The following is a 21,230-nucleotide window of genomic DNA, read 5'->3' as shown; positions in this document are numbered from 1 at the left end:
TCTATTTACCAATTATACGTGCCAGTGTACTCGATGCAACGAAACGAAGATGCACAGGGCGAAAGATCGCGATACCGGTAGCATCGTCTAAACGATACGTCTCTTTACTTTAACGAGCTTTTCTCCCAAATCGTCGTAATTTACGACGATCCGCCGGTTTAGATCTCTCGATTACGCCACATTCATATTAAATTAATTAAGGTCTATCTAATCCACCGTTGGGGCGCGTTCAAAGACAAGTTTACCTTCACATAGAAACGGCACCGTGACATCATCGAAGTAGCATCGCGAGCACATCACTGACCGTTACCAAGAGCCACGGTAGAACTACGATGCGTTAGATAACTACCGTTTCACAGGCTAGGTACACGCTACTACGCTCGCGAACGTGTGAACGCTTGCTTAACTTTTGACAGAATGGCAATGTTTGAAAATTACAAATAAAAAGACTCGGAAATCCTTTGAAAATTTGTATCTGCAGGCGTCAGACGTGAGAAAGGGCAATCTTGTTACTCGAGCAGTTGATTATTCTCAGCTCGTTCGATCGTCAGACTATACGTAGACACGGCAAAGAAGATTCTTTCAAATCAAGAGAGATATCGTGATTTTAGCAATAGTATTTAAAATCAATTGACGCTCGATCGAATTGTGTATTTAATTTTAATGTACTCTGATATATATATATATATATACGTTGACTGTAGAAAAAAATAATAAATCTTAATGATATGCGCGTATTGTTGTTGCAAATCGATCAACGTGTCCAGATACTTACGAGTGGTAATGTAACTGATCGAGAACGCTGTTTGTGACTTTCTTCAGACGATCACAACGGTGGCCACCGAAACGAACGCGACGACTGGACACGTCCTCACAGGAATCCCGCAGATCGATTACATCTGGGACCCAAATCTGCCTCGTGAACTGAACGGCTACAATCTCAGCGATTATCCGTTTTACAACAGCATACCGGAGGATATCGACTTTAAATGTGATGGTCTTCACGATGGCTTTTACGCAAGCGTGCCTCACAAATGCCAGGTGAGAACTATGACTCTTCGTAATTATTCTGCTTGACGCGGTATCAATCGCTTAGCTATTCTTGGCGATGAAAATTGGTGGACTTTCTCTTTCTGTAAATAAAGTGAACATCTCGAAGGATATACACCGCCGACTGGAAGATGCCTCGAAGGTTCCAAAGGGGAACAGGCGCTCGACCGTTCGCTTATTCTCTACGTTATTTTACGTTCACGATCATTCTGCATAATTGAGCGAACTTTGTCGTTTGTTTATCGTTTCTCGTTTCTCGGAGACCTTCTCAAAAGCAACACGAAGATTCCTACAACGCGGAAGTCGCGCATAAAAATGTAAGATCGAGGACAAGCTAATCCGCGAGTGAGAAAAAGCCTAAAGTTGCTTCTCAACTATTTCGAAATTTCGAAATTTCATCAACGATATAACGTACGCTTACTGACAAATAATACACAGTAGTAATAACACTTTAAAAAGTTACGTATGACGCGTAACACGTTCGCAAACATCTTCCAGGCACATGTCCAAATACTTTTCCGAGTCGCTTTAAATCTTTGCCCACTGTCGTGAATTTACATGACTAATTCCAGAGGATCGTTTATCAGGAGGGACGCTATGAAAAAAGATACAATGTGTACGATAAAACGTATGCAAGTATCGAGAAACATCGTGCGTAGCACTCTTGCGGAAATCAGTTGGCAATCGCGAAACGATCGTGAAACGTGGGATCGATCGCGTCCATTGCAAGAGTAAAAGTGGGTATCGTGATCGCTCTAGTGAAAAGGAAAGTCAGTGTCATCTGGATGAATGCCCGGGAAAGATTTCTGACAAGGTGTATCGTCCACTCGCGCAATGAACAAACGTCAACGGTCCGTGACTGCGGTTTTTCCGTTTCTATCGACGGGACGAGCACCGACCGCGAACGAAAGAGATCGCAGTTTGATGGCGAGAATCATCTTTATCCATTAGGTCTAACAAGTTGCTGCCACGACGCAAGTTTATCCTTTTCGTGATGTGTTTTATCAACACAAAACGAAATGACTAACCTTATAGCGAATAGAGAAACAAAATTCGTGATCCGATATCGAATACAACAAAAAACTTATCGATTCAAAGAAACGTCAAACGCTTCGAACATTCTAAAATCGACCGTCCATTTACGTTCAAAGCAACGGAACTGAAACTGCAAACCTTTTTACATAATGGAGAAATAAACGAAACGAATTTAGTGGACGATTTAGTACTTGCAGAGGAAACGAAAATCTTACACGTCGATGTAGTACGCGTAGGTGAATGCCGGTAGGAAAAGCGAGAAAGACGAGGTTGTGGCGGAAAAAACACGAAGAAGAGAAGAGACTTTCGCGGTCCGATACACTTCCCGTCCCTGACCGTTTCGAGATTCACGCGCGGCGATCTTGCGATTGTGAAAGCGATTGCAAAGTACCCCTTTCCGACGTTCCTTATCGATTGTTTAGCCCCAGCTACCGAACGAATGGGCCTATTGTCATGCAAATGTTGGCAGATTCGCCTCGCTCAGCCCCCTGTGAAGCAACGATGCCGAGGCAAAACAGGATATCATACAGAAACGAGTAAAAGAAAAATTCTTCCGAAGCAAAGCGGAGCGATCTGATAGAACGTTTCGCAATTAGACGCGTGTTTCGCTTCGTCCAACTTGTGATCGCTAAAATGGTTTTACGATACTTTTGGGGCGATCGTGCTTCTCCGATAACCGTTCGTGGTCGAGTTGGCCGTACGTTTGACATTTAGCGGTTAAAAGTTGAGCAATAATCGCGATCTATCATCGCGAAATCGCTCGACTAACCGGGTTCCAGACGCTTGGAAACAACAGCAGAGTTTCGAGTAATTTTAAACCGAGCGCGTTCTTGTCATGCAGATACGCAACGAGTTACTTCCTGCAATTTAGAACAGGGGACTCTGACTTTCCAATAAAATTACCAAAGCATAGAGAAACTACAGGCTGTTGGAGACTAGCGAGCGCGCGTGCGAAAAGATTCGATTAAAAATTGGCATGAACGACAAAAAAATGGGGTTGGCCCACGAATTGGTCAACGAAGGAAGTAGACGAGGATCCCCGTCTGTCATTCAAGACGGTGAAAAAACGAATGAGACAGCGTCTCGAAGAAACAAAGTCGAACGAAGAAGTTGTTGTACGAATCAACCTGGACGTGCTCTGAATGATTCTAGATAATACCTTTAGATAATCCGACCAGACAGTCGTAGATAGTTTTACAGAGACAAGCCGCCTATACGTGTAATACCACCAGACGCGCTTGTGGCAATTACTCGAGCACACGTAGTCACGGTGTGAAAGCTACGATAGCGTCTAGCAACGACGAGCGTCTGCGTTCGGTGAAAAGTATGTTACGGGTGTCGAAGATCGTTTCCAAAAAAAAAAAAAAAAAAAAATGATCAAAATGTTCCCGACGAGATAGATACTCCTTGAAGAATAAAAAAAAAAGCGTTCCTACTTTCACGAATTCCAAACTTTCAAAGCTTCTTCATTTTTGATTTCGATATATCCGTAATTTTATCGCGATCTGTTTGTTTCCATGAAAAATCCAATGATTCGCGTTTCTTCTTTTTCAAGGTGTACCACCACTGCCTTTTCGGAACGAGATACGACTTCCTGTGCGCGAATTTCACGGCGTTCGACCAAAAGACCTTCATCTGCCACTTCGTCTCCGAAGTCGACTGCGCCAATTCGAAGAAATACTGGCACAGGAACGACGCCCTTTACAAGGCCACTACAACGTCCACAACATCCACGTCGACGACGACTACCGTGGCACCGGTAACAGCCGCCGCAGGACGTCAGCTACCGAGGGACAGAGATCTTCCACGAAGAAGAAGACCCTTCAGAAGACGGCCGGCGTACGATTACTACGACGAAGAATATTACGACGACGATTATAGTCGTCCACGTGGCTACAGCAGAGACGAGTACGACTACGACGACCGAAAGTACAGAAGAGACAGAGATCGTGACTTCAGAGATCGGGATCGTGACTTCCGAGACAGAGACGTTCCAAGGTCTCGGGAAGGAATCCCCAGGGACGAGAGAGATCGTGACGCGAGCGCCAGGGATCGGTATCCGCCTAGGAGCAACAGAAGAGACCCTGCTAGGGCGAGAGATCCTCTCGAGGAAGATACAAGAGTCAGATCCAGAGATCCCGATCAAGGATCAAGGTCCGCGTCTAGAGAACTCGACGACGCGGAATTGGACGATCGACGAACCGAGTCGAGGCTCAGAGACACCGACGATCGTCGGTACTCCGATAAAAGGTAATTCCTTCGTGAACAAAAATGCGAATGTTCTTCCAGTTGATCGAGTTCGACGACGAATTAAGCAAATTCTTTCGTAGGTATAGAGACGATTACGACGACAAAGAAGCTGGTTCTTCGCCTTCGGGTGCAGCTGGAAACTCGGATGGCTTGGTAAAGCCTGCAGCACCCGCGACATCGGTCTACGCAAGACCGAGAACTCCTCCAAAAATTCGAAGACCCGTGCCGCTTTCCGAACAGGACAGATATGCCTACAAAGCTACAGCTGTTCAATCGACCGGTAAGTTTCTTGTCCCGACGATGTTTAAACGATTCGTCGTACGTGATTAATTTAAATTAAATACGATACGATATTTTAAACACGCGTAATCCACGTCCTTTGCAGAAGAACCTCGAAGAAGACCGGTGGACGTTGCAGACGATGACTATTACGAAGATGAGTTGGAAGATGTGAGGCCGGTTCGAAGACCACTGAGAAGGAGACCAGCTTACAGAGACAGGGATCGAGACTTCTATGACACCATAGAAAGGGATAGGGGCCGACCCTACAGGTAAGGTAACGTACGTACACAACACTGATACAATTATATTCGTCTGTCGTAACTAATTGATCGCAACACATTATCTAACGATACCGTAACATGCGTAATGCGCCAAGTAACATACGTGTCTAACACAGCAACATCTTCGAACGTACATTCATATAAAAGATGCAGTTACTTTAGGTTGAAGAAAATTAACAAAATTTCTAATTTCAGAACTCGATATCGGGACGACGAAGACGATCTGCGATCAAGAAAGCACTCGGATCGCTCGAGAGATCGCTACTACGATCGAGATAGGGATCGAGGTGTAGAACGTGGAAGGGATCGATCCCTCGATCGTGGAAAGGATCGTAACGCGGAGAGACCACCGGATCGTGATCGAGGAAGAATGCAAGACACGGACAAGCCGGAAAGACCACATCGACCTCAGGATAAGGAACGCGAACCAGATCGTTCTAGGACGGGTTCAAGATCCAAGGATTTACAGGAAACTACAGACTCGCCCAGAAGAGGCAGTGGTTATGATCGCACGGAAAGGACCACTACCACTACGACGACTACCACGTGTTTGCCCGAACAGCTCGTTCATAAAGCAGAATCAATTTCGAAAGAACCCGCGAACGATAGACAAGCTTTAGCCGAAAAACAAGCCAAATCTGCGCAGACTCAAACAACGCGAACGCCGATCGAGGATGGAGAATCGTATCGAACGAGTCAGCAGTCGGATTACCAAGAACGAGATCAGGACGAAAAGCGTGATCGTGGCCATTATCATACCGCGTCGTTGGACGAATACTCGCAAGATTATTACGACGAACCGGAAGATCCACCCGCTCCACCACCACGAACCACGGTTCGCATCGTTAAACGACCCTTCTTACCATCCAGGGGCGGAAACCCTAATCCAAGAGGCTTGTCTCCGGTTGGTGTGAAAGCTAGCACGTCCAAGAAGGAAGAGGACAGACCGACTGAAAGGACAAACGTTCAGGAGAGAGGGAAAAGTTATTACGTGCACGAGGCAACGCAGGAAAACCTCGGAGAATCTGATCAAGAGCCTAAAACGCAACAAGATGAAAACGAAAATCACGATACGTACAGGAATGTTCAAACCGAGAGTCAGCATGGATATAACGACGAATATGATACGTCTATAGCGAGACCTGCGATTAGAAGACCGACTGAGAGACAAAGGGAAGAAGAACAACAAAAGACTATAAGCGATGCGTTCGTCAGGGTATCCAAGCAGGAACAAACAGAAAATGAACAGAACTTTGGAGGACTGGCTAAATGGCCCACCGAGGAATTTTCCAATCAGCAGAGCAACGAAGGAAACGTGCAAGTCTCGGGTTCTTTCCGTAACAAAGGTCGATTAACCGTGACCGAAAATTCAAACGTTTACGGGTCTACCTTCAAAAACGACGAAGCCGAGGAGCAGCCAACAGGGCCTCAGAGTTACAGAGTGAAACAAAGGCTGAACGAGGTGACGCACCGCTTGCAGGATATCCCGGAAAGCGAGTACGACGTCACTTTGAACGACGCGTTAACGCCTACGCTGAATCAAGAGGCAAACTTGCCCAGTGGATTCGTTCTACCTCTTCACAGACAACTAGGAAGAGACGCGGTTCTACAATCATCCGAGAATAATTACAAAGTTTCCAGGCCCGTAAATCAACAGCAACAGAAACCATTCGTTTCTAATTCTCAATTTTTGCCAGCGGTTAGCAACAACGACAGACTAAGAACCGTATATTACAGAACGCCCGAAACGATTCAGATCGGTGGAGCGCAATACAGGCCGCAAAGAGGATCATGGCACGATTACACCGGCTACTGAAACAAATACTAACGACGAAGAAATCTTGACAGAAAGCTTTGGAACGTTAGGAAATCGGTCGATTCGGGCACGTTTCGTCCATTGTACCACCATCGATCGAACGTTTCAAGGAACGATCTTTTACAGAAGCTAAACTTCCTTTCAGAATAAAGGAATTTATTAGACCCTTGATCGTGTGGTCAAACTTTTCGATGTCTTTCATAGGAGGGGATAGGAAAGCGGATGGTTTTCGTGTATTAGATCTTGAAAGTAGAGAACGAATATCCGAATAATCAAACTACTACAAATATCGAGCACAGTTAAAACAAATAATCACGAATCCAGAAATTAGAATGAACGAAAAACTATCACCGTCCAAAATAGCTTTTAGCATTAGTATCGACCACGTTAAATTCGTTCGCCCCTGTAGTACTTTTTCAAAAACTATGTTTTAAATATTAGCTACTTATTAACTAGCTTAACTTATTAGCTGTTCAACTATTTTTATTTTATTAACCGTCACAGTATAAATCTCTGATCGATGATGTAAATTGCAACGGTTTCTACTTTCGGCTAAACTTGTAAATATGCGCACGATTATTCACTGTTCCTTGCGGGTTAAATTATTACTCCCAGTGCGATGATACGCGTGTAAGCAGTTTTCTACGAAAGCACATTCGTCGTCTCGATTTTCTTTTCGACAATAGTAGCAAGTAAGTCTTCTCGAGTATGCATTTTATCTTTAATGTAATGTAAATTATACCAGTCTTGACGTACGATATTAAAGAGTGACAAAACGTATAAATCTAATTCATATCCCAACATGAACTTCGTCGCGGCCTGAATTTTCTTCTTTCTTCGATGTCTATATTTAAAATATTAATATATTAAAGAGTGACAAAACGTATAAATCTAATTCATATCCCAACATGAACTTTATCGCGGACCGAATTTTCTTCTCTCTTCGACGTCTGCATTCTTTTCTCTGCGCATTCAAGCTCCTTTCTTCTTTCTTCCTTCTTCTGGTAGACGTTCGCTATAAAAATATTGAGATTGATTAACCTCGAACACTGCATATAACGACGCGACTATTAAAATTAATTATTAAATCGATCGTCTGTGCATATATAAATGTTACTATTTTATACTAAATGTATTTCTTACTAATTCAAAAAAATTTTCCAAAGGTATATGCAGTAAACGAAGGTTGATCTCGTAGCCATTAGCTCGATATTACGTACGTACAATACAGGTATTATATCGTACAATACAGGTATTGTATCGTAAATAATATCGATTGCCCAGGTCTCACCACGGGGAGGTTGCTACGAATGGAAACCCACAAAAATAAGATCATCTTCTATCTTAAAAAGATCAAAATTCTATTCATTGTCGCATAACTTATGTATAGATTAAATTATACGAGAATGAATAACGGTACGTATCAACTAAACAGGTTGATTAAGAGGAACGTAAAATAATCAATGGTACAGCGTTTTAGTGTTATTTTCTTTATTTTCTATTTTATATTTATCGATGTTGAATATTTACAAATCCTTCATTGTGGTCATTGATGACTTAATTCTGATGACACGTTTCGTACGCATTTATTAGAAATAGAAAAATTCAGTGGGATTTCTTAGAGTTCTCTTAATTTTTAGACGCGCAGTTTTAAACATTTTTTGGCCACAAAATTTACTATGAGAAAACAACGTTTCATTGCCGGAGAAACGATCGAATATTTTGTTAATATTTTACATTTAAAGCAGTTATGCGATATGTACGTACAACGTTCCTGCAATCGAGCTAGTATTACTCTTAACAAATTGTGCCACGAGAACGTTAATTAATCGATGACAAATGTTTCATCAAGGATAACGTAAAATACATCACAGAGTAAAATTTACAACTCAACAGAGCCACGTACACACAAACCAGGTCATCCCTGTAAATACGAAAGGATGAATTAGATCTATAGAATGCAATTCTCTCTTCCATCTCGCTTGATTCCATCTCCAACTACTGCAACAAGTTGTAATGCAAGATCGTCGATGTTTTGCGTAAACGTGGCTATTATGAAAAACGGTAACAATAATTACAGTCAGTCGAATTGTCAAACTGCATCGCAGAAGTGTATTCTAATAGACGTGTCGTTAACAAGTGAAATGAGCGAGCGGTGACGTTCATCGCATCTATGATCGTATCGCAAACTACGAGAGAATTTCCGGCGATACGCAACTAAAAACAATAATTCGCTAATACCTGTCGCACCGTTTCAATTTGTACTCGCCAACTATAAAAATATCAAATCTCGTCTCACGATGCCGAGCGGTCTAACCAATCAGAATCGATATCTCGAGCACCAACTAATTGCTCCGATTAGCTTCTAGCGCGTAGTTCTGTACATAAATGATAGAATATAAGAATAGGTTAAATATATATATATATATAATATTTATATTTATATATATATATATAATATTTATATTTATATATATCTTTATATATATAAATATGCGTATAAATCGAAAATAAATGCAAATGTGTACGTTTCAATAATCTTTCGCAAGAGATAGAGACTCGTCCCCTTTTCTTAGGAATATTCGTGTATGTATATGCGATTTTCTTTAGAATCACAATTAGATTATACGCTATAGGAAAGAGACTGATTGGCTGGCAAGAATACGCACCCGCGGAATGGCGGAAAGTTATTTACAAATTTCTTTATATTACAAAAACAATACCGAGCGCGATAAGAAATGTAACGTTCTTTTGGTATGAGTGTAGCGGTGTCTAAACGTCTTGCAGTTTAAAAGTTAACTCCCTTCGACTCGTAACGAAGACAAAAATCATCGACTCCCCTAACGATTAATCGATAACGTTGCAGGAATATTTAGGGAGTGTACTAATCATACGTGACAGAAACTTTTTAATGATAATTAATTAATTATATATTACATAATATATGGTAATTATGCAGTAGATAGTGTAGATAGCTTACTATACGCAATATATATTATTAATTAATTACGATTATAAAATGACACATATACGTGTAACAAAAGGATACCTTTTCTTGCAGCTGGCACGTATGCGTATCGTAATTTAGATTCTGAAATGTTTATTCTTTGGTAAAGTGACATCCGTTTGAGAGTTATCCTCGAAAGAACAAGACATTCAGAGAGAACGGTAAAACTTTATCCACGCGACACGATTCCCGAATGCCGAGTGTATCGTCGGTTTGCAAAAAGTTTCAGCATTGGCAAACAATAATATAAATTTATACGCGATCTTGCAAAGGAAGACAGTCTATAAAATTATCGGATCGACGTTTAATCGCGTCACATGCACAAATTTCATTGCATCGATCGAAGATACAGTTGAGAATGTAAATATGTAATTCATCCTAAATTTTGTATACAGCGAAGAGATGGACCGATAATCACCGATTTTATACAACATATCGATAACGCGTTAAAGTTTACTGACCAGCTTCTTAATGTTATCGTAAAAAATTATGCTTTCAATATGTTCTTACAAACTATCGAAACCGCAGTCAGTTATCCCGTATCCTTTATAACCATTGTATATAAACGTAGAATCGGTGATCGTGCAAGTAGCAGTATTCTTATGCGAATGTTCTCTATTTTCAATCGTTAAATAACGGCGACGTAAATATCCTGCGATTATCAACAACGCTGCCAATACGGTCGGTGAAATGTCTTTTTACCTTTGAAAACGTACATACGTGTCATTAAAATCTGAATGGACGTTATGTAAAAAGTCGGAGATGGATACGTTTCACGCGTTCAAAGATGAAAGATTTATGTTTATCGGCATAAAACACGTCTACTTACACTAACACTCGTTTACATTTAGCCTCTTAATTCAGTTCGACGATATTTTGCTTCGCACATACCTGATATCGAAAACCTTGCCTCCATATATAGGTACACAGAGTTACACAATATTGTTCCCTAAGCGTAACAAGCTCCAAGAGAAGACGTTCATGTACGACGTTCAATGTTCGATTCTCGAAACGTCGAATACCCCAAGTCACGATCACGGAGGTATAAGCGGTTAAATGCATTGCCTATAGAACTTTATAGAATAGAATCGATAGAAATCGATAGAGAAATCGATCGAAATTTCCTTACAACTCGCCCGGGAAGACGAGGCAATTGGACACGAACCGGTACTAGATTTTTATTGTGGTTATTCGGTAAGGTGATCCACGCAGCGGTAACTCAAAGCTTGTCGCTTTAAATTATGAATTGTGTAACTGAGCGTCTCTGCGTTAAGGTTCGTGCTTTCGTTAAAAACTTTCGCACTTTGTACACGGCACACGTATTAATTACTATTAGGTACCAGCTTACGCTATCGGTGAATCGTCATCGTCGTCGTCGTCTCTTGTGACTAGCACATTGCCGTAATGATTCGAACGAAGCTGTCGAACTCGTTGCAACCACTTATATCGCTTCTCGACGAAATACAGTAACACGCTCATTACTATGAGGAAAGTCAGTATAAACAAGCCAGCAGCTATGGAACTACCTAAACAAAATTTTAAAATAATTTCATTCAGCACCATCGACATGAAAAATCGTAGCGTTTCTTAATTACACGTTTCCTTCCACGATAATCCTATCCCATGGTTACTCTATCTACGATACAACCAGTTAACGCAATCGTATTATCAATCTAGAGAAAAAATTGCGAAATAGCGTAACGCGGAAAATTGTTTGCTCGACCGTTTACGAGATTTGCACGGAATAGTTTAGTTTGCGCCGATACTAAGCTAACTTTTTCGCTACCAAGCTAAATTTTTAGATTAGATCTTTCGCTGTCGACGTTTTTATATATATACCTCCTGAGTGGACTTCGATCGTTGACTGATCGATAATTACGTTGGGAAACGTAGTAACCTGGACACACTGGCCTCCGTCCGCTTCGAAACCTCTCACGCATCTGCACTGTGCTTCTTCGTTCTCCGAATTTTTGAAACATCTTTCGTTTTCGCCACACTGATCCATCGCTTTGTTGATGTCGCACCGTTGAAATTGGCTTGTCGCATTTTCGGCTGAAACATCTGAGTAGACGGTAAATTACTCTCAATCGGGCAGCGCATCGAGATCAACAAGTAGCGTTACATCGTACGAGACGAGGCCCAATCAACCGAATGCAAAGATTGCGTGAATTGAAAGCAGGAGACGTAGAGAAAGCTTAGCTAATTCGTCTAAGGGAAGGTTAATAGGTATGGATATCAGCCACAGCAGGTAAACGGTGAAACGAATCAGAGCTTCGCCGCACCATCGACGATCAGCAACATGAATATTCTAGCCCCGAAAACGTTTGTGGGATTAATGTACTTTGGCAACTTTGATCGTACGAGTGCAAAATAAAATATTTCTCGAACATGTTGGAATGTTTATAGAAACCTTTGACCAATATACTACGTGCGTTGTATGAAACGTTTCGATATTTTGCGCAAACACGTATTTCACAAAGATAAGGAAAGTATTTAAACGGCCAATTACTTAAACGGATCGTTTTAACGTTAATTATTTATGTACACGAACATTGATTTCCTACGAAATAAATGTTTGCATCCTCTTCTAATTTCTATACATATTCTCAGATTGGTTTTAAATACATGGTTTTAAATATCGTTACAGCGATGAATGAAATTTAAGAATGTCTTTATATAACACAGATAATATGTACATAAAGTTTCCTACGATAAATCCTCAAACATGTACTTTGATGAGCTACTGTCTGCACGAACAAAGACCACGTTTTGATTCTGCAGTGTATCCGTTTAATGAATCATTATTAATCGATTTGCATAAAATGCACGCAAAACAATAGACAGCTAAGAGGAATAAAAGTTTGTTAATGATATGATCGTCTCGCTCGAATTGAACGATAACGATAACTGCCGGCAAATTCATAGTCACGAGTTCGTCATTATCGTCTTTTTCTATCGCTATCGGAGTCAGCCGACAGTAACGATCATTTTTCGCTTCGTTTGAACAAAAGACACAAAGCGCTTCCAACGAGAGTGGTATATCATATCATTGCGACTGTATCGACACTGCGTGAGCCGAAATTGGCTGAATCAGTTAATCGAGGCGAATTCGTTTTATCAGCTAGAATACAGAGGTTAACTACGCGGAGGTTGGTTGAGTCAAGCAAATTAACGGACTTTCTTCTGATTTAAGTCGATAGTATCGCATTAATTCGATAAGGTGCCTTGTTGCAATACACTTGTAAAAATGCAAACGAATTTCGCGAGCGTCCAAGGCAGTGCTAGGAATATCCGCTTGCCTTCAAACATCGCGTTCGGTTTTCTCCAATTATATTTATTAATATACAGTATCGCGGCACTGTTTAGTTAAAAATTTACAGTTGTAGAACATCTTTCGTTTGACATCGTTCAATTTTACGTTGCGTGTGTGCGCTACTAAAAAGGAAACGGCGGGACTCTACCAAAAAATATTACATAACAACCGAAAACTATTTGCACGTACGCTCATTCTCCAAAAGTTAACGATACGAAATTTTGATACACACAAAACTAATTAATTAGTATATAAATACTATAATAAATACGGTAAGAGGCAAATACTTGTTATAGCCACTGTATGTTATATATATAAATCTAGCGACTATAGTTAGACTGTTAATAAGTTTATATAGCACGTACTGGACCATGATAGAAACATTGAACGTACGTGGTTGATAACCGTATCTTCCGTAAAATAAATTACATGGGCGGACAATACAGAATGACTAACGGAATCGTCGCGAAATATTATTCATTCGCAGAGCTAATTACGATGATTAAATAAAGCGTTTGCACGTCAACTGCGCGTTAATTATTTCACACGATAGAGGATGCGAGACACAAAGTTACATTTTCAATTGAGCAGATTCGTGCGTGTCTTATTTATCTTGCGCTATTCGTTGATGGCGAGGAACGAAGGAGAACGACGCTGCTGCTGATACCGATACTGATACTAGCATTAGTGTTGAATAACGTTAAACACTACGTACGGATTTGTTATAACATTGACTCATCTTCTTTGTTACAAAGTGAACGCTGTGTGCCTTGAGCAAAAATAGCGAACAAAGGTGTAAAATATATCAACAACAGTAATTGAACGCGATAAGCTTCGTATCTTCTGGCTAGGCAATAATAAATATTGCCGACGTATATTTCGTCCGTAGGTTCATGGAAATCCGTCGAAAGAAAAAATTGTCGGGCATATAATTACAACGGGAAATACCGGCCGTTATATATCAACTACCGTACAACCGAAACAAATTGATTATGCGATAACGAGCGTCCGCTACGTGCTACGTTAATCATTTATCTTCCATTGGGACAGTATGTACACGGCAGTAATTGATGTTTGAAAAATTGAACACGGAATATATGCGAGCGAATCGAGCGAGAGAAACGTGTTTCAACCAGTGAAACATATCGATGCGGCGTTGAAAAACACAACACCCGCGGCGGCTCGATTTCTGGACCATAAGCACCAAGAGGAGAAGAGACACGCGGATAGTCGGAGAGCAAGGGAATTGGAGAGAAATGGAAAGAAAGAAAGAAAGAGCGCGCGCGCGCGCGCGCGCCAGAAAGAAAGAGAACGAGTACAGGAGAGGGGTAAAGGGAGAGACGGAGAAAAAGCGGAAGAAGACTATTGTGGCCTTACAGGGGTGACCCCAATGCTTCGATTGAACGAAGCAATTTCGGCCTCGCTCGGTGCACAGACACTTAATTTGCTGGCAAACGCCGACTGTAAATTGTTTCAGAGAATCCATGCTTACCTGCGTAACTGGATGGCGCTAGAAAAAGCAGTGCCACGATGAGATAGCAGAAAACATTGCCTCGAACGTTTCGCATCTTGCTTTCTTTTTTTCCTTCTATTGTTGACGCTTGCTCTTTGTATTTCTTCTCGGTCTTTCCTGATTCACGATCACATAATAATAATAATCAACAAAAGTATTCAAAGTACGCTCACGATCGATGCGTTTGTACCGCTCGGGAAACCCAATGTTGAACGCACAAAACGTACACGCACGTCTTTCGGTAAAGTATTCGTTTAGATAACCTAAAAACCTCAGCGCAAAAGCAATCAACAAGCACGCATAAGCCGGCTCATTGCCGATCGGCCGACCGTCACCAGTTTTGACAGATAAATGCTAGGCCGCGCCGCGGAACGCGTTCAATCATCTGTTATTAAACGACCATTTGCACTTATCGAACTCAATTGGCATCGAGAATCGCAGAACGTGTTTCGATTTCGAGACATCGAGATGGCGCTATGATACGCGCGTGTACCTCCGACTGGCGCGACGATCAAAACGAAATTTCACGCACGAGCTGTTTAAATCTATTATCTCTAACTAATCCAGCTAAAAAAGAATTATAAAACAAGCGTTACGAGAAGTAACGGTGTTCCTATTTGAATCTAATCTGAACTTTCATATTTATCGATCATATTGGAAAACCAAGTAATAATCGATCGCTATTTCGAATGTTATTCCGAATTTATGAAAAATGGATATTTTTAGATCGGACAACCAAGACGATAGCGTATTTCTCTCCTTCTATGTAACTACGACGTTTGACTGATGAAAATCGATTCCCAAGCAGGTTATTTTTGAAACATGGAATCAATTTTTCTCAAAAGCATGGAATTCGTGCATTTTTAAACGTACCTATATCGTACGAAAGGTACATTTCATATATTAGGGAAATCGATCGTTACAATTCAATATTTTAACGCTGTTTCTAATCCACGTTTGGCACGTTAAAGAATATTTTGTCTACTGCAATGCACCGCTTAAAACATAGTTGCGATGACAGCGGCACGTGTCATGGCGAGTGTGTTGTTATAAACGAAAGTCGTGTGCTGTGAGTCCGTACGTAAAATCGAAAGCTGTCAATTACAATATTCAAGATGAGGGAAGAGACAGTATTAAGTTTAAAGTGGCATAGTTTTCCGTCGCATTTGGCAGTTTCCCTCGATACGTGTTACGAGAAGCAACAGTTTGTAGATCTTTCCTTAGTATGTAAAGACGGAACGATTTTAAAATGTCACAAAATGGTATTGGCCAACTCGAGCTCGTTCTTTCGTCGCCTGCTCGTCGCCAACGATCATCCTCATCCTATGATTATTCTTCACGATATCGAAGCAGATGATCTCAAGACTATCGTCAATTTCATGTACTGCGGTGAAATACAAGTGGTTCAAAGTGAGGTTAGAAGGCTGTTGAAATTGGCCGAAATTTTGGAAGTCACCGGTCTACGGCATATTCAAACTTCCGTTTTGGTAGGAGAATCGAACAACGCGTCTCATGATACGACCAGGAAAACGACCACGGTATCTCGTTTAAAAATCGAAGAAACGAAAGGTCTATCTACCAAAACAGTAGTACCTGATCATGATCCTAATAGTAATAAACCACAAAATAAAACGGCCAGTCAATCGACAAAGTTGCCTTCGTCTACTCATCTGCATAAAAGCAGAAATAAAATTCCGTTAGACGCTACCAAAAAGAGTGAAGAGGGTAATATTAATTTATTAAGTCAACGTTTAGATACAGGGCGCTCTGGAATCAGTATTGTAGACATTAACGACATGCCAAGTACTAGTAGAGGAATTACCAACCCACCACCTCAAAAAAGGAAGGAGTCTTCTGAACCTGTTATTAGTTGGCCTCATGTTCTGTCCGCTATATCAAAGGATAAATCTTTGCCTTTGAAAAAATTATGTATTATGGACGAAGTTGAAATTACAGCTGGGAAGCCACCTACGAGTGGTCAAGAGTTCCAGAGAAATGAACCTTTAGACAAAAGGAAACAAAGGACTAGCTCAGAAAGCAACAAATCTATGAAGTATGCGGTTTATATAAAAGATGAAGTAGATATATTTGAAATGGAAGAAGACGCGGATATGGACCCACTTGAAGTTGAAGAAATTGACAATGAAAATTCGGAGACACTCATGGGATCGACCCAAATGTTTCCTGTTACAAATGTGGAACAGACGTATTATAATGCAGGCGCGCTCTCTGAATTTCCCTCAAGAAAGGGATCCAACGGTTAATAGACAAAACAAACGTATTAAATTCTTAATATATGTTGCTTTGATAACACTTAGACTGAATAAAACTTTTTGTGGTTATAAATATTTGTTTATAAAAGAAGCTGCAAAATTTCAATATATATAAATTAACCATAGCTCACTACTTCACTTACTTATTACTTTCTTACATGATCTTGTTCATTTTCTAATAAATAAATTGAATATAAATGTTTCATACTTATTTAACACTTGAACCACTCAGCACATAATTCATGCTACTACGTTACATGTTTCTATGGAAACCTTCTGTATCTAATTGTCCTCACATTTTGGTTAGCTCGATCTCGTCTAATTATTTTTATTAAAAAGTATTTAAAATATGGATCAGATGGTAGATCGTAATAAGCTCGGTGAAAAGATAGTAGAAGGTGAACAAATTATGGATAGCTTAATGGTAGATAAACATGTAACTGAGGAAGAATTTCAGAACTTTATGCGTCGCGTTACCGAAGTCGGTAAGCACCATCTCCTTTTTCAATTACGAACATGATCTTCAATTTATTAAATTTTAAGAAAAAGTTGTGAAAAAGTTGGCGTCCTCCGATCCTGAAGAACAGAAGCACGGACAAATATTGGCCGATGAAATTTTGGGAAAACGGTTGGAAAAAGATATATGCGAGGATACCGAGTTAGAAATAAGAATTAATCGTACAGTGATTAACAAATGTTCGGTCAATGAAAATTCAACTCAGGAACAAATGTGTAAAGGTAGCAAATAATGATCCTTGTGTTTTACATTCCCACACTAATCGAAGGTTCCTTTATATAGAAGCGTTTATGAAAAGCGTGGAGAAAGATGCGAAGGAAAGAGCAGAGAACCGGAAAATTAGAAACGAACGAGCGGAAACGTTGAAAACAATCGGTAATGGAGCATTTAAGGAGAAGAACTACGAAAAAGCGGTAACATACTATAGTAAGGCGCTCGAGCAACGAAAAGATTCGACCGTGTTATGGAATAATAGGGCTCTGTCGTATATTCAGCTTGGATTATTCGAAAAAGCTTTAGCCGACTGCGAATGGGCGCTAAAAGTTAATAATACGAACCTGAAAGCCCTCTTAAATAGCGCAAAGTGTTATAAACAACTTGGAGACGAAATCAAATATAAAGAATACATTCAGTTAGCAAAAGAAAGAAATCCACACTTCAACGAATTTATTAATGGTATACTTCATATTTTTTACATTGGAAACATTTCTATTTAAAATTAACCTGTTTACTTGTAACCTTTTTTTTTTTTTTTTTTACAGAATTTGAAGAAAGTATGGACATGCGCGTTAATTATCAAGCCTGATCTAGTAATAGCGTTTGATAGTAAACAATAGAAATATTTCTTGTATAGCGTGAATATTTCTTTTGTAATAACCTAAAATGCATTTGCCTGGTATCAAGACGGATCTATTTTTGTTGCATAACCTTCTTTAATCTCTGAGAGAGATCTAGGTTCATGCAGAAAGACTGTACATTCAATTCCCTGAAAAAAGTTATTACTGGAATTGTTTGAAACTATTATAATTTATAATACAAATACTTATACCTGCATACGTGCTGCTCTAACAAATCCCTCATTGGCCGATACTGTAATGCTTTTCATATCTTCCCCCGTTGCGAAAACTAATCTAGATCTATCTTTAATTTTACCACCCAAATTAAGCTTCTCCATTATTCTGCCTGTTGGTATATCCTCAACAATCTGAACTTTACTAAGTAGTTCTTTTGCCCTAAGAGTCTCTTTGGGTCCACCGATAACATCTATAATGTTCATAAAATTTTCATAAGCAGTTTGACAGACAATTAGTTTCTTTCCTTTAAACAAATCCTCTAAAATAGGTTTCACTGGACGTTTTCTCTCCATTTCTGCTTGTTGCGTGAGTAAAGGTTCCCGGTAAATAAAACGATCGTATCCATTGGTCATGTTTGTCACGTACGCTAATAAAGTTGACACATCCAAGTTGAGAATATTTATTTCGGTTTTAAGGAAAGATGTATTTAACGTATCTAAATCTGAATCTATGTTCTTTTTATATTCATCCAAAGGCTCTTCGGTAGGTTCTAACGAATACATCCATGTGGAAAATCTGTCCTCGTTATCTACCTCCGGAAGAATAAACCATGAATATGATTTTTTAGTTAACGGCTAGAATTATATTCATGCATGTACCGTATTAAGAAAACATTAATACCGTGTACATCTATATTTTTTACATCTTCACACTGCATTTTATCCCCTTCAACGACTATTCCCATGCGTTCCAAACGTGTAGCTAATGGAATTTCTATACCATAAGCAAAGTGGAATACGATATCAGGTGGCCTATATAAATGTGGATAGCAGTTTGCGCATCGCAAGTAACTCGTTGCCTGGTCAAGCACAGATTTTTGCCCGTATTCTCCATTACCCATTGAAATCATAGTGAGAGCTCTAGCATTTCTAGCAATAACTTTTATCCATGACGCACCACCATCGCATATAATATCTACTTCTAAGCGTGACTTCTGATACTTAAAGGGTTTCATAACATTGGTAGGTTCATTAGCACAGAAGAGTCGTGCTACAATTGCGTTCAAATGAATCAAATTTGTACTCTGTAGATGTTCTTTCTTTACATTCCCTGTAGATTGTACCTTTATTGAGAATAGCATATAATTATAATCCTGATTCTTTTAACTTAAAAAGTATGTAACCACCTTGCATATTTATAATCAACGAGATTAGAAGAAGCAGATACAATGAAATACTTTACAGCTATAGATAGCATATAATCGCTGCTGAACCTCGTGAAGGAAATATACGTATACGGTGGAACTCTTATTGTAATTTCAAGGAGACGTACCTTTTCTAAAAATTTAATTTCTTGTTGAATTTTTCGTATAAGTTTTTCAATCCCGTCAATCTTTCCCACAAGTTTCAGCCTGTCTATCGTGGCTTTGCCACTCTCTATTTTCTCCTCGATGCATGTTAAAAGCTCAGCCTTTTCCTCCATCCTCCCGAATTAAGCGATTTTCGACAAGTTGGCCATGAAAAATTCTATTTTCTGTGGTAATTCTAATAATTTTGGATAGTCCACGATCGACGAACGTAGTGTTAGCAGCCATCTTGCATCACAGTTCAATATCGCGTAATGTCGTCGGGTCGCTTGTCAAACTCGTCTATTAACCTCACAAACTTTTGTATTTCACCGAATAATTGACAGTCAAACATAATACATGAATCGTAATGATACCATGTTTCAGCGAATCGTGCGAAATGTAATACTACAGACAGGAAACTAATTCGCGAGTGCAAAGCGAACGAAAACAAGGCTCCTTATCGCGCCGTAATTATCGCGCGCCGTCAAGTTTTCTCTGACAATAATAGAGAAATATCGCGGTATTTACGCTGCAAAATGTCTAGCGCGAAGATCATCGAAAATCCAGAAATACCGGGTGAGTTTCTATTTGTAGGAAAGAATTTCTCTCATTGATTCACGTTGTAGAGACGTATGCCCTAGTGAATCTAGTGTACCGAAAATATGCAAACACGTAAACGTTCCGGACACGTCGATCATTGAAAATACATAAAACGTTCGTCACGTTGTCATTGTTGTATTTAGGACAAGATATTTTTTATGTATGGTAGAATGTCGTTGAAAACACAAACGTACGCCACCTAATGCAACAGCTTCTATTAGAAATAACCGGATGTGACTTTTGATATGTCTATATCAGTCGATTATCAAAACAATTACTCAAAGCATGCACGTATTGCACTCTATATCTGGCACGTGAAGTAAAAAGACGCGTTGACCGTAGAGTACTGGTGTGCTTACTGTCAAACATTTATTCGGTGTTTCACTGTCGAGATCAGCTGACGGCTTAAAGTATGAAATAACAGACACATAACGTGTATATATACCGATGCAACAGCGTGGTGATACATCTCTGTCGTGTTTGTAGGAAAATGCAAAATTTATGAATGAAATCGAAATTTATCGACAGATCGTAATTAATTAAATGACGATACAGACATAAATGGATTATGTTACGTTACATCGAATGTAGTATCCGTAACAATGTATATAAACACTCTGTTACCATTTAAGCGTATGTAGAATGATACGATCGTTGGTATTTTATGAACATTGTATCGAGCGTTATTACCGCGTTATGCGTTTCGTTCCTTACGCGCGATACTAATTTTTTCATCAAATTTAACCAATACGTTACTGCCGTTATCTCGATAGCGCAAAAGTTAATCGTGGGTGCCAGATTATTCGATTACGAGGTGTAGAGTGGATATTATAGCAGCGTGTAGTCGATAAGCGAAATACGGTTACTGCCGTTTGTAACAGCTCGGGAAATGTATCTTGCATGTTGCAAATAAAAATGACCGATATTACGGG

The 21,230-nt window shown here is 39.9% G+C and overlaps 6 protein-coding genes across 10 annotated transcripts in view; 4 read left to right on the top strand and 2 right to left on the bottom strand.

Annotated features, from left to right (window-relative positions):
• LOC132913214 (uncharacterized protein DDB_G0283697) overlaps positions 1-7,498 on the top strand; it is a 320,416-nt gene extending 312,918 nt beyond the window's left edge. For all 3 annotated transcript variants that reach the window (XM_060971344.1, XM_060971345.1, XM_060971343.1), the window contains 5 exons: positions 823-1,041; positions 3,641-4,335; positions 4,416-4,615; positions 4,724-4,886; positions 5,094-7,498. In XM_060971344.1, coding sequence (XP_060827327.1) covers positions 823-1,041; positions 3,641-4,335; positions 4,416-4,615; positions 4,724-4,886; positions 5,094-6,714 — 2,898 coding nt within the window. In that variant the 3' untranslated portion in view covers positions 6,715-7,498. The remainder of the gene's footprint in view (positions 1-822; positions 1,042-3,640; positions 4,336-4,415; positions 4,616-4,723; positions 4,887-5,093) is intronic.
• Positions 7,499-8,188: 690 nt separating this feature from the next.
• LOC132913241 (uncharacterized) lies at positions 8,189-14,920 on the bottom strand. Its single transcript, XM_060971411.1, has 3 exons — positions 14,527-14,920; positions 11,561-11,782; positions 8,189-11,247 (listed from the first exon to the last, which is right to left on the bottom strand). The coding sequence occupies exons 1-3, from the start codon at positions 14,600-14,602 to the stop codon at positions 11,066-11,068; spliced, it is 480 nt and encodes a 159-aa protein (XP_060827394.1). The 5' UTR covers positions 14,603-14,920; the 3' UTR covers positions 8,189-11,065.
• Positions 14,921-15,515: 595 nt separating this feature from the next.
• Positions 15,516-16,893, top strand: LOC132913233 (protein bric-a-brac 2-like). The gene has a single exon (XM_060971400.1). It carries the CDS (start codon positions 15,663-15,665, stop codon positions 16,809-16,811), a length of 1,149 nt encoding a protein of 382 aa, XP_060827383.1. The 5' UTR covers positions 15,516-15,662; the 3' UTR covers positions 16,812-16,893.
• A 276-nt stretch (positions 16,894-17,169) lies between these two features.
• Positions 17,170-18,390, top strand: LOC132913236 (tetratricopeptide repeat protein 12-like). 2 transcript variants are annotated; one of them, XM_060971405.1, is made up of 5 exons: positions 17,170-17,305; positions 17,364-17,558; positions 17,620-17,750; positions 17,832-18,012; positions 18,099-18,390. In XM_060971405.1, exons 1-5 carry the CDS (start codon positions 17,170-17,172, stop codon positions 18,140-18,142), a joined length of 687 nt encoding a protein of 228 aa, XP_060827388.1. In that variant the 3' UTR covers positions 18,143-18,390. The 2 variants fall into 2 exon arrangements, with proteins under 2 accessions (XP_060827388.1, XP_060827387.1); XM_060971404.1 differs by having other exon boundaries at positions 17,620-18,012.
• On the bottom strand, positions 17,989-20,628 carry LOC132913232 (UPF0415 protein C7orf25 homolog). The gene is made up of 4 exons (XM_060971399.1): positions 19,683-20,628; positions 19,032-19,473; positions 18,386-18,939; positions 17,989-18,322 (listed from the first exon to the last, which is right to left on the bottom strand). Exons 1-4 carry the CDS (start codon positions 19,830-19,832, stop codon positions 18,236-18,238), a joined length of 1,233 nt encoding a protein of 410 aa, XP_060827382.1. The 5' UTR covers positions 19,833-20,628; the 3' UTR covers positions 17,989-18,235.
• Positions 20,140-21,230, top strand: part of LOC132913230 (zinc finger protein 346-like) — a 38,608-nt gene continuing 37,517 nt past the window's right edge. For both annotated transcript variants that reach the window (XR_009659345.1, XM_060971397.1), the window contains exon 1: positions 20,140-20,274. Coding sequence is in view for 1 of the 2 variants with exons in the window: in XM_060971397.1 (XP_060827380.1) it covers positions 20,235-20,274 (40 nt within the window). In the remaining variant the exon portion in view is untranslated. The remainder of the gene's footprint in view (positions 20,275-21,230) is intronic.

Source organism: Bombus pascuorum, chromosome 13, assembly GCF_905332965.1.
Source record: "Bombus pascuorum chromosome 13, iyBomPasc1.1, whole genome shotgun sequence".
NCBI lineage: Eukaryota > Metazoa > Arthropoda > Insecta > Hymenoptera > Apidae > Bombus > Bombus pascuorum.
The sequence above is the reverse complement of the archived record's forward strand: the minus strand, read 5'-3'. Positions and strand labels throughout refer to the sequence as shown.

Excerpts from the sequence above, each read along its gene's own strand:
- LOC132913241 (XM_060971411.1), bottom strand. The coding sequence starts at position 14,602 with ATGCGAAACGTTCGAGGCAATGTTTTCTGCTATCTCATCGTGGCACTG. Across the intron at positions 11,783-14,526 it reads AGCGCCATCCAGTTACGCAG|ATGTTTCAGCCGAAAATGCG; the intron begins GTAAGCATGGAT and ends CCGTCTACTCAG. Across the intron at positions 11,248-11,560 it reads GATCGAAGTCCACTCAGGAG|GTAGTTCCATAGCTGCTGGC; the intron begins GTATATATATAA and ends AATTTTGTTTAG.
- LOC132913233 (XM_060971400.1), top strand. The coding sequence starts at position 15,663 with ATGAGGGAAGAGACAGTATTAAGTTTAAAGTGGCATAGTTTTCCGTCG.
- LOC132913232 (XM_060971399.1), bottom strand. The coding sequence starts at position 19,832 with ATGGAGGAAAAGGCTGAGCTTTTAACATGCATCGAGGAGAAAATAGAG. Across the intron at positions 18,940-19,031 it reads AAAAAATATAGATGTACACG|ATAACGAGGACAGATTTTCC; the intron begins GTATTAATGTTT and ends TTCCGGAGGTAG. Across the intron at positions 18,323-18,385 it reads TTAGAGCAGCACGTATGCAG|GGAATTGAATGTACAGTCTT; the intron begins GTATAAGTATTT and ends AACTTTTTTCAG.
- LOC132913236 (XM_060971404.1), top strand. The coding sequence starts at position 17,170 with ATGGATCAGATGGTAGATCGTAATAAGCTCGGTGAAAAGATAGTAGAA. Across the intron at positions 17,559-17,619 it reads TCAGGAACAAATGTGTAAAG|AAGCGTTTATGAAAAGCGTG; the intron begins GTAGCAAATAAT and ends TCCTTTATATAG. Across the intron at positions 18,013-18,098 it reads CTTCAACGAATTTATTAATG|AATTTGAAGAAAGTATGGAC; the intron begins GTATACTTCATA and ends TTTTTTTTACAG.